Raw genomic sequence first — 16,891 nt, 5'->3', positions numbered from 1 at the left:
TTTGATACAACTAGCAAATAAAACCCATGGAGTAAGATATTCAGACTATTACCCAGGGGATTCTATAGCAAGTACAAAATAATGAGGGGGGCTACCATTTGCAGTAAATCTGTCACAGACTCCGACTCCCTAACAGGTACATACATATAAATGCATGCATTTTTAAGCACTAGTTTTTTCAAAGCAGTTTACAATTATTCTTAAGTGTATACGTCCACATGTTTTAGGCACACCCTAAAAGAACCTAATGCTTGATGAATCCTTCATTGAGATGGACGTTGCAAGGTGACACAGATATTCTCTAATGCAAGGGGTATCTCAACATGGTTGCCCACATTTAATGACCCAAATACTAATGAACAAATTCTTCCTCATACACTGTCAACATGGGCATGCTACTACTACATTCTCATCTTGACAGCACAGTTTAAGGTAATGAGCTCCTTTAAAAAATTGCCAAATTCCTGCAGAAACAAAAAGCATCTGAAATGTCAAGCATCAATTAGATTTCACTTTAATGCAGACCATTTCATCACTCCTAAAGCATGCCATGCCTACCTATCAAAATGGGTTGCAAGGTTAAGCTAATCCTTTGAAGTTAGAAGAGCACTTTGATATAAAGCACTAGTGCAATTAGATATGAAAAACCCAACATCAAAGAATGTAAGACAACAATGCTGAGCAAACACTTTTCCATCTATACCTCCCCCAGTGTATTACGGCATACTGACACATAACATTCTAGAGCATAATACCATCTAAATTATTTATTTGTTCTCAAAAGACTCAAAGACAAAAGCATATTAACCATGATCCAGCAGGCAGAAGCTCCAATGAGCACTGCAGAGTTTCCCTTGTTGCCAGTACGGTAGTTCCTCCTAGAGCTTCCCCACATTGTCCGACTTCGAAAGGGGACAATGCCACAGTCATTCAAACCTCTTCCATGAAGCAGGCTCCAAAGCCCAATACTAACATAGATTAGATAGGCTTCTCTGTCCTAGCAATTACTCAATATGGACCTCATCCTTTAAGAAAAAAAGAACAAATCAAGAAAATGTCTGAGCTATGCTGCATCAGACATTTATCACTCTTTTAAGCTGTAATCCTATGCACCACAAATAAGCTCCACAAATCTTATCAAGAGATTAAGGCTTACTAGGAAGACATGTATAGGATTGCTCTAAAATGTGCCGTGCTGACTTTGAAACGCCTCTTACAGAAGCAGGCACCACATGTGTGCATAAGCAGACATGGCTGCACTCACATCTGGGGCAGTATCCAGTATTGTTGCTGAGCTAGCAGGAATGATTAGCACTAACAGAGCAGGAAAGTCATACTTCAGAGTATAACCAGAAGTTTTGCAAAATTGTTGCTTCCAGAATAGCCAGTAGAGGTTGGGGAAGGTAGCCCCACCGACCAAGGACTTTTTCTTTTGGGAGGGAGGGGGTTGATACCTGGCAAATGCTACTTCATTCCCATTAGCAGTCTGCCCCAATACTGCAATATATTTAGAGCTGGTGGACTTCCAGCACTAGATATTGCCCCTGTTCCCTTCCTTCCTTTTCTCTCCTCCCACTTTTTATTTTTTTCAAATCATTTAACAATTCGTTAAAATCACTCTACAACCATAACACATTCAAAATGTAAGTAGATACATATCAATACTGTGTGAATATACCTGTAATAATATTATACACATTAAATAAGTAACATTATAAATATGTAAGCAACATTAAACTGAACTGAGCATTAGACATGGCTTATTATCCTAAACCTTGTGATTGCAAAGGAAATAGACTGTTTTTCTATGTACTTACGTTCCTGTTGTCTCCCATAACACTGTTATTTGTTCATACATATACCTTGTCCCATAGCCTGTTAATTCACTTATCAAGTGATTAAGGGTAACATTTCTTTCAACTGTATGCAAGATCATGTGAGCTGCTGTTAATATACACACAATCTTTTCAACATTCTCCTCCAGTGCCAAACCCTTAACAGAGTAAGACCACAAAGTAATCTGATACTATATCAAATCCTTCATTCTTTCACGATTAATATCCATTACCTTCTGGTATCCATTACCCTTGCAACTAAAATATATGAACCATACCTGCTCTTGCCAAACCACATCTCCCAATTATTATTCAAATGGGCACTACTTAGCCTTAGGAATCAAATAACACCTACTACACATCATCTTGAAAAAAGCCTCTGTAAAACTTAATATTGTTTTGGATAGGAGCGTCTCTGCTTCTGCATGGGCTATTGCACCTGCATCAGGTGGCAAAGTAGGAAAGCAAATTGCTCCACCCACCCCTGCCAGGAAAGCCCACAGCTTTGCTATCTCCAGGAGATGCCTCGAGAGTCCTGCCAGCTGTGTCCTGCCACACCATTTGCCACTAGCAGGAGAGTGGCGGATAGAGCTCTCCGAACCAGCAGTAACAGTCCACTGCCTCTCACATGCCACCACTCCACTTCCCCTCCCTTTCAGGAGCTGTGGGTCTTTGCAAGAGTTTCAGGTGAACTCTGGCAAAGTTCAGGTGAGCTCTTTCAAAAGCCTCACACCAGAAAGCAGCTTGGGGCTGCAGCAGCTGGACTGGTGAGCGGTGGCGGCAGTGTACACTTTCAACTCAGGAGGAAAAATACCCTAGGCTGCAGGTGTATTTAGGTTCCTTAACCCATACTGTTTGCTAATAGTACCCTAGAAAGGAATTTTCCCCGCTTACCTGATGTGAATTCTTAGCTGATTCCACTCTAACAAGCATTTTATAATATTCCCTGTGACTAGCTGGAGTAAAGGGTGACAGACCTGGACTTGGCTTGCTCTTAAACGTTTGCCAAACTGAAAATAAAGTACCAATACATGGGTTTAATAACTTTTTATGTCTTCCTTACTGTAACACTGCATTGTATGTGTTTGGATTTTCTTGTTCCAAAATAGTTACATTATCATTTCAACCCAGCCTTTTGGGTTTAGTAGTGGCTGTGAGTGCCACATTTCAAGCAGAATGCTAATCCTCCATCCTGGCTATGGGTGAGGCAGTTCTTTTGGTCCCCAGGAAGTTATATGCCGCCGCCAGGTTTGTCAACTAAAAGCTGGGTGTTGTTCAGTGACACCACCCAGCAACCCAATTAACTAGACACTGATCCAATTTAACATCTTGTCGACAATCCAAATGTCTTGCTTACACTCTGCAACAATCGAAACAAACTCGGGCAAACAGCTCAACATCCTGCAATGACCAAAACAGTTTATCCTCCTGCACTACACCAAACACTAGCTAGGCTTCAGGTTTTAGCAGCTAAATGCTTACAGTGCACCGCATGGATAGCATGCAAGGGAACCCCCAGTCAGCCGGAACGGGCAGGCAGCAGGGGCTGCCTCAAAAAGTCCAAACAAAAGCACAAAGAAAATGGCCAGCTTACATAGGTCACATGATTCAAAGCATAGCACATCCATGCAGCATCCTATGCTATAACCATTGCATAGGAGTATACTGATCAGTTATGCAGGTGCTAATAATAATGAGCATCCCTGCCTGGAAAGTGCCAAACTGATAGCACAGTCCTGAAGGCAGAGGCTTGTCCATGAAGGCCCCAGTACTTAGTAGATAAGGAGTATGGCCGAGGGAGAGGGAGAGGGAGGGGAAGGGGGGGGCACGCGCGCACAAGGGCGTGCTTCTTTGATCCATCTCTTTCAGGAACCTCCCCTGGTGGGAAGACTGGCAGAGGTAGCCAGGAAGATAATAAGCAAAGCTCTATTGTTTTATTAGCATAAACAAGGCAACTAAAGATCACTAATGCCAAGGAAGGCCTACATTTTAAATATAAGAGACCCAGACCTAGATTTTCAGGTTGAGGTAGGCCATAGTGTTTTGGATCTAATCTTTCAAATTTTATCTGCCTCAAGATAGCTTAATATTAGTGTTTCCCATTTCAGAATCACACTTGCAAAGGCATATTTAACAATAAAAATAGAACACATGATAATACATTCATCCTGTTTACTGACATCCTTTCCATCTAAAAAATTAACTGCTTCTATTTTACTTGTTCTAATTTAATCTGTGTCAAATTTTATAATCTTTCCAGACTGTTTGTTCTGAATCTTTCAAAACTAACACAGTACTGCCCCTGCTTCTTAATATATTTTGTATACCCAAGTATTGTGATAGTTTTGAAGTGTATTGAATATGTAATATGCAATTATTTAAAAAGTACTGAGACCTAAAGCTTTCTGGTTTCCCACCTTTAAATATCCAAACAAATCAAAAGCAGTTATGCATGTGATGTTCATGGATTTTGCATTCTGCCATCAGAATACACTATTATCACAATATGTGGCACCTGGTATCAGAACCGGATTTCAAATATATCATAAAAAGCAACATACACTTACAAGATTTCTTTAAAAATGCTTTGAAATAGAGAACAATATCAATATATAGAAAGACAACCTATCACAGCTATTCTGTCAATCAACATGAAAAATAAGAGTTATTAATATCACTGACATGAAATTATCTTCTGCAGACTTGCCACAGTGCTTAAAAAGAAAGAAAAACCAAGAAGAAAAGTTAAAAGACTAACATTATTAAAACAAAATTCAGGCCTGCGCTTGCTGTGTGTAGTTCCCAGTGCCCTTGAAATATAATACTCTGTCGCACATGACGCAGCAGCAGCAGCGACAGTCCAAGAGTGACTGCAGGTATTTCGAACCTTCCTCAGCCTAATCCAGGATATCACAGCACATCTCAACACACCCTAGTGATAAGCCAGTCTTGCTCTGACACCTGATTAAAAGGCAAGCTAATGAACAGTCTTGAATTTAATATTTTTAATCTGTCAAGGAATTTAAAAAATCAGCCTCAAAATGCAAAATATCCCAACAGGCAAGAACTCATATTACCTATACTGAACCACAGGGCAATTTTGAGGAATGAATCTTTTTCAGAAGCATATATTTAATGAATTTTATATTCATGTTTTACACCATTCATTCTTATACTGGTTCTTTTGTCCTTTGCTCCCTAGTCCAGGCCCCTTGGAGACACACAGCACTGTGACTGGACTCCACTGACATATTTGCAGCAATTATATTTACTGGGTGACTCATACCAGGCATGTTAAACCTGTTGCAGATACTATTCACCCTACAAAAAGCACATTTTAAGAACCATGCCCAATACCTATTTTGGGAATTAATAGCTGAAATTATAAAACACTCAAGTCAAGGCTTTTAATCAAAAGGGTGCTCAACTGAATTGACCAACATTCCAAAAAGAAACCACATCTGTTCATTTACAGAGTGCCTGAACTTGTCTTGCAAGCAACCCTGTACACCGCAAGGAAGTGAAAAGGAGCATACATTTTCACTGACTTTTCCCCCCTAAATGCATCTGATTCTGCCTGTTTTGTAGTGGTGTCTGATTTATTTGACAGAATGGTTTGCTGAGGTAATAAAGCATATAGCAGTATTACTATGACTCGGATCTCATTTGTTTCCAGTCAAATCACTTGAGCAGCACAACAGGTGGAGTAAAAAGCCTCATAGAAGCATCAGTAAAGGATGCAGTTGCTGCTTTCAATGAAAACTGAATAGCTGGTGGGGAGGGGAGGGGAGGGGAGAGAGAAGCTACAGAAGAGCCAGGCTCTCACTCTGAAATTTTCACTTGCTTGATTGAAAGCAAAGCACTCAAGCCATATTGTGATACATACAACTTCAGTGATTTCAATATTTCCAGTATATCCAACTTAATTTGCCCATAAGTATCAGAGGATACCAGTGTATTCTCAAGTATTAAAAAGAAAACAAAACATTCTACAAGAAACTGAATGGATTCTGGCCAAAGTTTCTTTTCCAAATAACAATGAGCTCCTGGGGACTCTAAACTTGTGTCTCCATAAAAACTAAACCCTGATGCATCCTGCCAAGCTGTTCTTGAAAACAAAAGGGAATTTCAAAAGCAATTCACGATTATGAAACAGGCATCATAAAAGGATATACCGTATTTTTCGCTCTATAAGACGCACCTGACCATAAGACGCACCTAGTTTTTAGAGGAGGGATCCATGGAAAGCTTCCTGATAATCACAGGCACATTCCCCATCACTTCCCCATGGGCTTCATTAAAAGACGGGTTGCCATTTGAAAACACACACCGACCTGTAATTAACAGCTCTCACCTGCGCCGGAGGAGGGGGGCGGAGCAGGGCGGGCCGAGCGCGTGCCAGCCAGGTGTGGTGCAGCCGGGCCAGCAGCATGCTGGTGGTGGTCTTCCGGGCGGCGCGGTGGTGGCAGGTCTTCCCAGGCGGTGGGGGTGAGCAATCCGTCTCTCCGTGCGGCCGGCAGGTTAAAGCCTGCGGCTCCTCCTCCTCTGCACCACTCCCCCTGAGCAGCACAGCTCTCACCTGCCCCGGGGGGGGGGGGGTAGAGCAGCGCGCGCCGAGCGCATGCCGGTCAGGTGGTGCCACATGGTGCAGGTGGGCCGGCAGTGTCCCGGGTGTCCGGCACACACACATTTGCTCTATAAGACGCACAGACATTTCCCCTTACTTTGGGGGGGGGGGGAGTGCATCTTATAGAGTGAAAAATACGGTATTCTATTAGTCTAGTGCTGGTAGCTTGAGAGAGCCTAAGCAGCAATCTGAATTACAGCCCTTGTCAGTAAGCACTATTAGCCCTTATCAGTTAATTGTATCCTTGTTCTCCTCACCAATATATTACCTCAGGGAGCTCTGTGCATTGTCTTCGCATGGCTACAAATTGATATGGAGATGCAACTCCCCTCTTCAAATCTAGAATGGTATGATAGGCCAATTCACTCCCAGCACCAGCCATGCTGATTTTCAGGATTGTTTCATGTGTGTGTCATATGGCACCTCCCCAAAACTTTCACCTTGCACAAAAACATCTGTAAACCGCTTACTGCATAAAAGCTGCCTTATAGCTCTCTTCACACCAGCAAGAGATTTCTGACAAGCAGTGGTAGCAAGACCCCACCGGCCATGCAGGTCAGCAAGCAGTGCTGTGGATGCAAGGCACGTGAGGCCGGGTTTCAAAGCTGCGGCTCTTGTTTGGCACCACCACTGCACAGATGAGTTTTGTTTTAAGCTCTGTTGTCACTGCTCCCATATCTTCTGAGTATAAATGCTTGCCAAATTTAAGAAATTACTATTAAACTAAAAGAAATGAAAGTTGTTAACAGGATGGATGTTCATGACTACAGTCCAGAAGCTCTTTCACAGAATTTGTAGGAGAGACTTGTAATCTATAGCTAGTATTATCTCAGTGCATGAGTAACAAGTAACAGCTCTGACTGGCAAGAGCTTAAAGGAACAGAAGTTTCTGCATGAGAAAGGGTTTCCCATTCACACCTAGGAAGGTGGAGTTTTTACATGTTTAACAAGCTATCCAGAATCCACAGTCCATTTCAGGGTTCTGGGTGGCTTGTTATTCACCTAAATAATCTGCCATAGTGACAACAAGTCATAGTATGCACCCTGTCGCACCATGCATATTCAAAACGATTGCCAGGGCCAGAACTTGAAGCCTCACATGAAAATTCACTGCCTGACCATTTCCCAGCCAATCCTTTCTACAATTGCCCTCAAACATAGTTTTTCGTTCAAATTGGCTTCTGATTTCAAAGCAGAGCTAGGACTGAGGAAGGGAACTTCAAACATGATCTGGAGGTGTTTGCAGAACAGAAGATGTGAACTGGGGAGAAAATGTGAAATACTGCTAGCTCATGCCAGTATCACCCCCACCTACCCCTCGAAAGAAAAACAGGCTTGGCCACTTGCAGGATTCCCTCATAACATTGAGTGCCATTCTAGTTCAGACTACATCTCATTTTATTTGTTTATTTCAACCAGAACCTCTACTTATTACCTAAGGTCCATTATTAATTCTTTATGGAAAATGGTAACGGAAATGAAATTGTCAAGGCATTGATTGCATATTCTGTTAAGTTTTCAAAAATAAGCAACTTATTGGATCACAGTCTTGGATCACTGTTTATCCTCAAACGATGTTGATGGTGGATGAAGGTCAAAGAGAATAGTTTAATATAGAAATGGAGAACCTGCTCAGCCTTGTCAATTTTTTAAAAATCTGAAACCAGACTGACAAGACAGCTGAACAGAAGGCAATTATACAAAAAGAATGTGAGTGACTAGGGTACAGTGGAAATTAGCAAGGTCAGTCATATTTAATAAAATAATATTATTAGCATATTCAAATAAAAATCTTTCTATAAGACATTTTTAGCTAGCTAGTCCAGCAAATTATGTGTATGATCACTCCATGAGACAGGGTAAAATCTATGAGCAACTAATTTTCCAGAGAGTGCATATGTTCTACATAAGAAGCAATCGTTCAAAAATAATAAAGTGAAAAACAAAATTTGGGCAGGAAAAAGCAGCAGCATTTATTTTAAAGTATTTCATGTAAAGCTGTAATAAGAGTTAGGTCCTGACTTTTCCTTTAAAAAAGACCCAATGAAATCAACAAGTTAGTCATATTTAAGTCAATGAGACTTAAGTTAGTTCTAAGTCCAAATCTAACCCACTGTTTTTAAGAGGAGCCATTAACAAATTTTACATAAACAGGACTCCCATGGGCTTGCGTACTAAAAGGCATCTCTTTGATAACTCACAATCCTCTTTTGAGAAATCCACAATCATTATGTTAGTTTAAGCCTTCCCACTCAGAAACAATTCCTTGTTACTGCTTACTTGCCTTCCCAAGAGGAAACAGAATTGGTCGCAACTGAATTGGTTCATCCTCCCCAACTGAGTTCTTTCTGAGCCAGGTAATACATGTTAGTAATTAACTGAATGAAGATAAAAGCCATTCCTGATTTGATGCACAGGATCCACACATTATCTCAAAAATAAATGTTTTGTTGCAAAGAATCATATCCTGTAATCATTTCCTACCCACTTTACTGTATGCTAATACCATCAACAGTGATAAGAAATGTGATATAAAACCTGGCTACAAAATGAAGCCACCTGTGAGTTTAAGAATGTAAATCCATCATCTACCTGTCATTTGATGTGCTTTAAGAAGCAGAGGAGGGGGGGGGGGAGCCACACACTTGAGGGGGGTATTTCCAGGGGTTTGATGGGAATGGACACTTGGAGAGAAATTGGAAAACATATAATACATTTTTTTTAGGGCTCTTAAAAAAACCTAGATTCATTTGTTGCTTAAAGCAGAGTAATGAGTTTCTTTTAGATACAAGGTTTATTCCAGTGGCAATAGTTAAAGGTTTTATAGCTAAAGCAGAATTCCCTAGATGTAATATTTAATTGGGAATTCTGTTAAAAATGGAGGCATTTACATCCATGAACTAGAATCTACAGAACAAAATTCAAGAATGTATGTTTTCTTCCATATTAGGATGTGGTAACTTTACTCACAAGCTGGGAAACTGAACATGAGTTAAAGTATCCCTAAATGTCCATAAGTAACAGATAAAGTGTATTAATGATTTTTAACAGGGAATGTAAGAATAACTATATCTGTAATCTAACAGAGAGAACTTAAAAAACATTTTGCCCCATGACTTAATTTTTCCAGAAAGTGTTTATCCCTCATCTTTCTATAAAAGTATTATTACATGATTTTTAGAAATAATTGAGTGTGAGAGGGATACATGCTGAATAACAATACATAAACAACCTTTTCTGAAATATTTAGTCATCGTTCTGAAATTCAAAGCTGTTCACATTTTGGGGGAGAAAAATGGCCTTCTGAAAAAAATGAGCTTTTTTTCAGGCCTTCACATCTCTAAACCTACTGCATTGTTTTCTGCTTTTTTGTTATTGTTAGTTATTTTTCCTAATCCTGCAGCAAAAGGTCCTAATGGTGCAATCCTATACATGTTTAGATAGAAATAAGTTTTATAAATCCCAGCATTCCTCATGGCTAGCTGGAGAATGCTGGGAGTTGTACACCTTTTTACTGTCTAAACATGCAAAGAATTGTGCTTTTAAGTACTTTGCCCAGAAGCACAGAAAATCCACATTTTACTTTTGAGATTCTGAACAGAACAAGAAGGAACTTTTAAGAGCTGTTGCTTATTTCTTGGAATAGGCTCTACAGCAGTCTTGACTATACCATATTATTTATTATTATTTATTTCATTCTATACTGCCTCACAGCCAAATCTCCCTGGGCAGTTTACAATAGTCAATAGAAACAGACAAAAAATACAATAAAATACCATAAAGTCATAACAAACATCATAGAACATTTACTTTCACAAGTCAAACGTCACTTTTCCTTTGTGTTTTCAATATATCTAAACTTTGCCAGAAAATGGCCAAAGGAGATATATTTCTATAAATCAAGATCAAACTGAAGCATGAACATCAAATCTGCAGGAAGGGAGCCAACCTCAAAAAAAAAAAAAAAAAAAAAAGCCAGTTAATTGCACCAGGCTTACATCAACTATCGTCACATTATAGATGCGTGTGCTGCCAATCATTTTGCAGCCATTGCTGTAGGCATTTAAAAAGTAAGGGGAGATGGATATCACAAGGCCATTTTCCTCCTTCCTCAATGTATGCACCACCCACTCCCCAGGTATGTATGCGGACTCTGTGGGTCACAGCCAGTTCCCATTCAGCAAAACTGAAAAAGAAACTAGACTTGCACTTGGACCTCTTGGAAGGCTCAGTTTGGCATGAATTCCATTATGATATCATCTCTTAAAGAACAATTTAATGATGGGAGAGAGTAATTTCAACCCTCTCTCGGCTTATCGGAGAAGCAGTTCTCAACTCTTGCTAAGAGCAATATCAGTCTTGTCAGCTTTTATTTTCCAAAAATTATGGTGGCAAGAGAAAGGCCTGAAAAGAAGGAAGGAGGCCTATTTATGTGGATGGGAATGGTATTTCAGGTACTATTACTGTTCTGATAGTGCCCAGGATTTCAGAGGTTGTGCCCATGAGGTTCAGAAGGAGGTCTTTAGTATCACAGAGCTCTCTCTCTGGAGCCTCCAACCAGTACAAATCAGACAGGGGGTAACGCTTATCTACATTGCTTTGTACATTGCACAGACATTTCTTTTAACATAAGCAATTCATAAACATTGCCAAATAATATATAAGGACACTTTCTAAAATAAGGTTTTATATTTTCACCACAAAGAACCACAGCTGTGTTACGAGATTTCCTATATTAGTAGCTTGGCAGAAAGGAGAAAAACTTCCCAGGATTATCTCAAATGGAATTATTGATTTAAAAAAAAGTATTTTAAAGCTATCTGTAAGGATGGGAGACTTCCAAGGCAGCATGCATAATAAAATTATGTAATTTAAAAATAAAAATCAATTAAACACAGCAAGTAAAATCTGCTGCCCAAAAATACAATTCAAGGCAACAAGTGGGTCATCAAATCTTTCTTACAGGCTAGCAAAGAAAGAACCTGATAAACCTTGGATAGAAGTTTATTTCAGAATAACAAAGATACCATGCATGGATGACAGTGCTATGTCACAAAAACCTAAATTTTAAAACAGAAATTTTCAACCCTTCAATTGAGAATTTTTTATACATGTGGTAGCTGTTGTACAGAAGTCACTTTATTTGACTACATGCATGAGCTTGTTCCTATCACAGCCTAGATTTTCCATATGCAGTAGTTTACAGCACAGCATTATTATTTTTCCATACTACCAAAATTCTTTCTTTGGATGCCTGTTCCAGCAATATACAATCTACTGCAATCTTCTGCATAATATTGATACTGAAATCTAACTAAATTGCTGGCCTTAGACGAGGCAAATTAAGTTTATCCAAGGTGCTAAAAATTGTCCCAATAAATACCATTACTATATCCCAAAGGCTGGAGATGTCCAGCCCTCCCAATATCAATGTGATTTTTCTTCAGCAAATCCTGTTAAAGTCAGCCAGTTCCTATGCCCCTTCTCACTTGCCTAGCATGAGATGCAGCTTTTAGTAAAGAAGTGGAAACTTTTGCAAGAACAGAGCATAATTAAGCCACCAGTATGATAAAGCCCTGGATAGTATTTTATTGTACTATCCACATGGTGATGTCCTGCTTATTCCAGGCTGCAAGAAAATATGCAAAGAATATACAAAATAGAGGACTGAAATGGCAATATGAAAGTGTAGCACAGCAAAAATATTTAAGCCACATACTGTTGACTTTTGCACTGCCTTGTATTCAAAAATGCCTTAATATAATGAATTGGATCCAGACTTAGTCATACTTAGTGGAGACTCATTAAAATCATGACTAATTTAGGTCCCATTAATTTCAATTGACCTGCCCTAAGCTTACAAGAATATATGCAGTATATGCCACCCATGTTAAGAGATATTACAGTGCGTTAGAACAAGAAGGCAGGAGAGACCAGCATAGATAAAAGGAACCCAAGTAAATCAAAACCTTGCAGGCTTTGCTTACACAATAATAAAACAATGTCGTTTTTTGTATTTCTTTACAAAGGGGAAATGGACCATTATTTTCTTTACACTCTCACCAGTGACAGAACTTTGCACTCAGATATATTACAAATGTTCAAATCAGATCACTGATGAGGAAATGATGAAAACATGTGAACTGTTATTTACTGACAATCGCAGCATTCTAGCTGCTCCCTGCCATGGCGTTTTTGTAAACAGTCGGTGCAACAAGCTTTTGGCACTTTAAGTAACAGACAAGAGCAAATTATTACACATAAACAAAGTCTTTTCAAGGGGATCTATGAGCTATAAGCTAACCAAATAATTTATTATGCTCAATATAAAAGTTGTAAGATGTGCCAGGAAAGTAATGTTTGCTTTCATATCACATACCAATTTGTTCTTATGCTCTACCTACTTAAAAATTACATTGCCTTTTATATTTCATTTCGAGGGTGCATACTTACTTGTGCATATTTTCCACTCCTATAATGATCATGATATAGTAGGAAATTCCACTTTGTATAACAAAATGTAAGGCATACCTAAGGGGAAAAAATGTTATATATAATGTTTTGCTTGGCTGGAAAACCACAATTGCAATTGTCTTTACACATTACATTTCGACTAAGACAGCCTACAGGCAATAGTTTTCAAATAAACACTGAAGATTACTGTACCGCTCTCTTTCCCCATAATATCCATCGTGGGTAAAACAACCCAAGAACAGCCATGGATTTCTCAGAGAGGCTTATTAAATAGACGAATAAATAAAGCCTCCCTGTAGAAAGTGGTCTAGGGTCAGATGACAGGACAACCCACCATTGCAAGTTACCCATGATGGGTTGCCACGTCATGCAAACAAGTCAATTTATCTAAGAAACAAAACCATTCAGACTAGAAGCTAATTGCATGAAGAGTTGAAGAAGTCGTACCTCCTCCTTTCTGTTCATTGAAGATGCTGACTCAGGACTAGAACCATAGTAGCTATTAAAATGGAAGCTTCTCCCCTTTAAATCCATAGAAATCACTTTGTGTACACACCTTAAGATGATTTGGGTCATAAACGGCATTTACACTTTACAGCCCAGATCACATGCCATGCTACTCCAGGGTTCTATGGAACCCAAGAAAGTTATGTTTCTGGCTTCCTGGCAGAGAGAGACAAGCCAGAGTTCCAGCTCCTTCTGTCATACAAAGCAAATCACTGAAGCAAAGTATGTGGTCTATTGAACTGCTTCTGCTTGCCGTCTGAAAACAATAAGCCACAGTTACCACAGAACCCTGCTTGACCATGAAGTCCAAAGTGGTCTTCTGTGTAGCTAATGGCTCAGGCATGCACATAAGCTATTTTATGATGTGGTTTTGTAAACAAAACAAATGCTACATGGGTTGGAAAAATAACAGTTAAATTGTTGAAGCACTTGCTTATTCTGGAAAATATTTGTTACATTAGAAATGTATCATAAGTGTTAAAGGACTCTTGCAACTTAGAAGATCTGGGCATCTGATTGTCCTTGACAAGCTAGCTTTCCATCTCTAAGGAAATGCAGGGGAGACTAAACCTATCCAGAGCAGCTGTAGCACATCCAAACATTTTGCGCTTCACATTTCAACAACAAATCACCACCTTTTTACTGTTGTGCTAGTTATACTGCACAGGCATTGGCTTATACTAGCACATCAATAGCACAAGTGGAAGCAAACCTATGACTCCGAACTTTTTATTTACCCATCATTTTAAGAATAAGAAATTTTAATTGATTTTAACACCCACAGTCACTTTTTGTTTTTGCTTTTGATTTGGACTTTTGCTGATATTATTTTTTGTTGTTTATGGTGGTTATTATTGTTACTGTTAAAATTTTGTTATTTGTTGTTATAATTTTGTAAGCCATCCTGGGATATTTTTCTCATGTAGGATGGGATATAAATGTTTTAAACAAAAAACAAACTTGTTTTCGGCATCTATTTATACTGGCCAGGATGATTACTGATCCTGCTGGTCCTGCATCTTTTAGGTCTTGAGCAGTAAGTAACCTGATCAGGAGGAGGTAACTGGTGTCATGTGCTTATGGATCTTCTGTCAATTAGGAAGTACTTTGCATCTCCCTGCACCAGGTTAGATAGATGGGAGTTGTTTGGAATCAGAGGTACAAGCCTTATGAGGTAATTGTTTGTGCCAAAGTTGTATCTGCAAGTTAGTACATTATGTTCTTTTATTCTTTATTTTCCACAAGTTTTTACTGTAACTTGTTTTCTTTGTAATGATGGTTGCTTAGTAATTTAAACCTCTGGAGTTGATTCCTGGATGTACTGTAAGAAGGGGGGTGCTTCTTTGTCTTTCTCCCCCATGTTCATCCAGGTGATACCTGGTCAGGGGAGGCAAGGGAGAACTGGAGTGATTGGCTGCCTCCTGTTCTAGGGAGAGTAATGGATACCAACAATGTCACAGCACCTCTGGACACTACAATTTGACTTTAATAGTGGCTGACATGCAGTACAGCTGCCTATCTTCCTGTTTCTTTGAATGTCTTTATTTCCTGCTTCTGTGTCTTACTCTCTGCCAGAAAATAGAGTACAGACATGGTGAAGCTCTTCTGGATGCAGGAACACAAGGCTGAATCTCCCCTACAATTCCTTGTAATAGACTAGCAAGTCAAGGAGAACCAGATGCCCAGGATATTTTGATGAATTATAACTTGAAAATTACTTACCATCCGAAACAAAAAAGTGCAAGATAAAGGCCCAAAAGGGTGGCAACAACATGCCTTATAAATGGGCTAGTTTTGCTTGAATGAAGGTAAGTTCGGAACCAGACAGCAGCAAGCAAGGCAAACAGTTGGCACACTACAAAGTTGACCTGCAGAGAAAAAAAGAAAAGAAATGTTGTTCGTATCATTATATGCTGAAACTGTTGGTTCCCTCTGCACAGCAGTGAAGAAACATCACTGAGCCAATCTTGAGAGCCATTATGAATCACTGGAGAAGCTGGTGCTATGCATAATCGCAATTTAGCATTAATCCATTCATGTTCTAGAAACATCTTCAGTATTTGCTATTGGATGATAATTCCAGGTAAATTATTCATTCTTAAGGATACTGAGAAGACATACAGATTATACATAAAGTCAAAACCCAGAAAATGTAAGATAATTGTTACATTCAGTTCCATTAAGACCAAGAGAGACTTGCATGCCCCGTATATAGCATTACTCATGCACAAAATAACGAACTAACATATTTGTGAAAACAGGATAAGACTCTCCTCACAGCATTGCTATAATGGCAAATAGGAAATCATTACCATCACTATAAATTAAAAGATCAATTTACAAAGTGTAATAAAAACAATAACTTGTAGTCACATGTTTTTATCCAAGAAATAATTAAATAAAATGACGGGATACACTTGAAACCTGAAGTACATATAATATTTTCATAGCTAGATCAAATTAAATTAATTGTAAAAAATACTGTATGTTATAAAGACCCGCAGCCTTGATCCAACAATCCTTCAAGTGAGTGCACTGATGCATGCCATTCCACCTTCTCAGAGCTATTTCTGGTATGTGTGTATGCTATACACATCAAAACTGCTTTCGAGAAAACAGCATAGAGACCAGCTGTGTGCACTGCAAACATAACTTTATTGCTGCTTATTCAGCCCAATAATCATCATGCAACCAAAATGCAAAGATATATAAAACTCAAGGTTACACTACACTACAGCCGAGGGGTATCCACATAAAGGGTTTTAAATGAATCATTTTAAATAACAGTATAGATTATCAGAATCTGACTAAGAATTATCCAGACTATAGAGTACCAGTTCACTGTGGCTCATTGTTGTTGGACAACTACCCATGCCTACCCACACACAATTCTAGGAAGGGAAGATTTCTGGATGCCTGTGGCACAGGCAACTGAGAAGTACCTAACTGGATAAAATGAATTGAATATAAAAATTACAGGTACATATGTTTAGGTTTGGTTATACAGAGATTTTAAAATGTGATATTCTCAAGAGGAACTAGATAGATATTCTGATCAGGGAACGTCTGAATGGGGCTTTTTAGAGTTCTGAGGATGTCCTATTGCAGACTCGAAATACTTTCACATCATGCAATTCTGGATGCATGAGGTACCACCCTCAACACAGACGTTACTCCTTCTCAGATTGCTGCCTGGAAGAAAGATGTAATGCATATTATGGGACAGGCTCTTGAATTTCTCTCATATCAAGATCCCCTGTACCCACCCACACAGAAAAATTAACACAAAACATGTACTCTGTATATATCTGAACGCATCTTTTGAAGTAATAAATCAAAAGTACTGGGGAAGTGAAGAAAAAAGGCTCACCAATCAACAGCAAGAAGGCAAGTAAGAAGCTAATACAGCCTGCTGTGTGTGAGAATGTTTCATTGTGGAGGAAGGCAT

General features: G+C 39.1%; 1 protein-coding gene across 3 annotated transcripts in view; it reads right to left on the bottom strand.

The window, feature by feature from the left end:
* Positions 1-16,891, bottom strand: part of MBOAT2 (membrane bound O-acyltransferase domain containing 2) — an 84,124-nt gene that overhangs the window by 46,392 nt on the left and 20,841 nt on the right. The window contains exons 2-3 of one of the 3 annotated variants that reach the window (XM_044418425.1): positions 15,166-15,311; positions 12,916-12,993 (exon numbers count right to left, since the gene is read on the bottom strand). In XM_044418425.1, the coding sequence (XP_044274360.1) occupies positions 12,916-12,993; positions 15,166-15,311 (224 nt within the window). Of the gene's footprint in view, positions 1-4,517; positions 4,654-12,915; positions 12,994-15,165; positions 15,312-16,891 lie in introns of those variants that run through there. The other 2 variants (XM_044418440.1, XM_044418432.1) reach the window with 2 other exon arrangements.

Source organism: Varanus komodoensis, unplaced genomic scaffold (genome assembly GCF_004798865.1).
Source record: "Varanus komodoensis strain SLA01 unplaced genomic scaffold, ASM479886v1 scaffold10, whole genome shotgun sequence".
Taxonomy (NCBI): Eukaryota; Metazoa; Chordata; class Lepidosauria; order Squamata; family Varanidae; genus Varanus; species Varanus komodoensis.
Note: the sequence above shows the minus strand (reverse complement) of the source record. Positions and strands in the feature narration are given on the sequence as shown.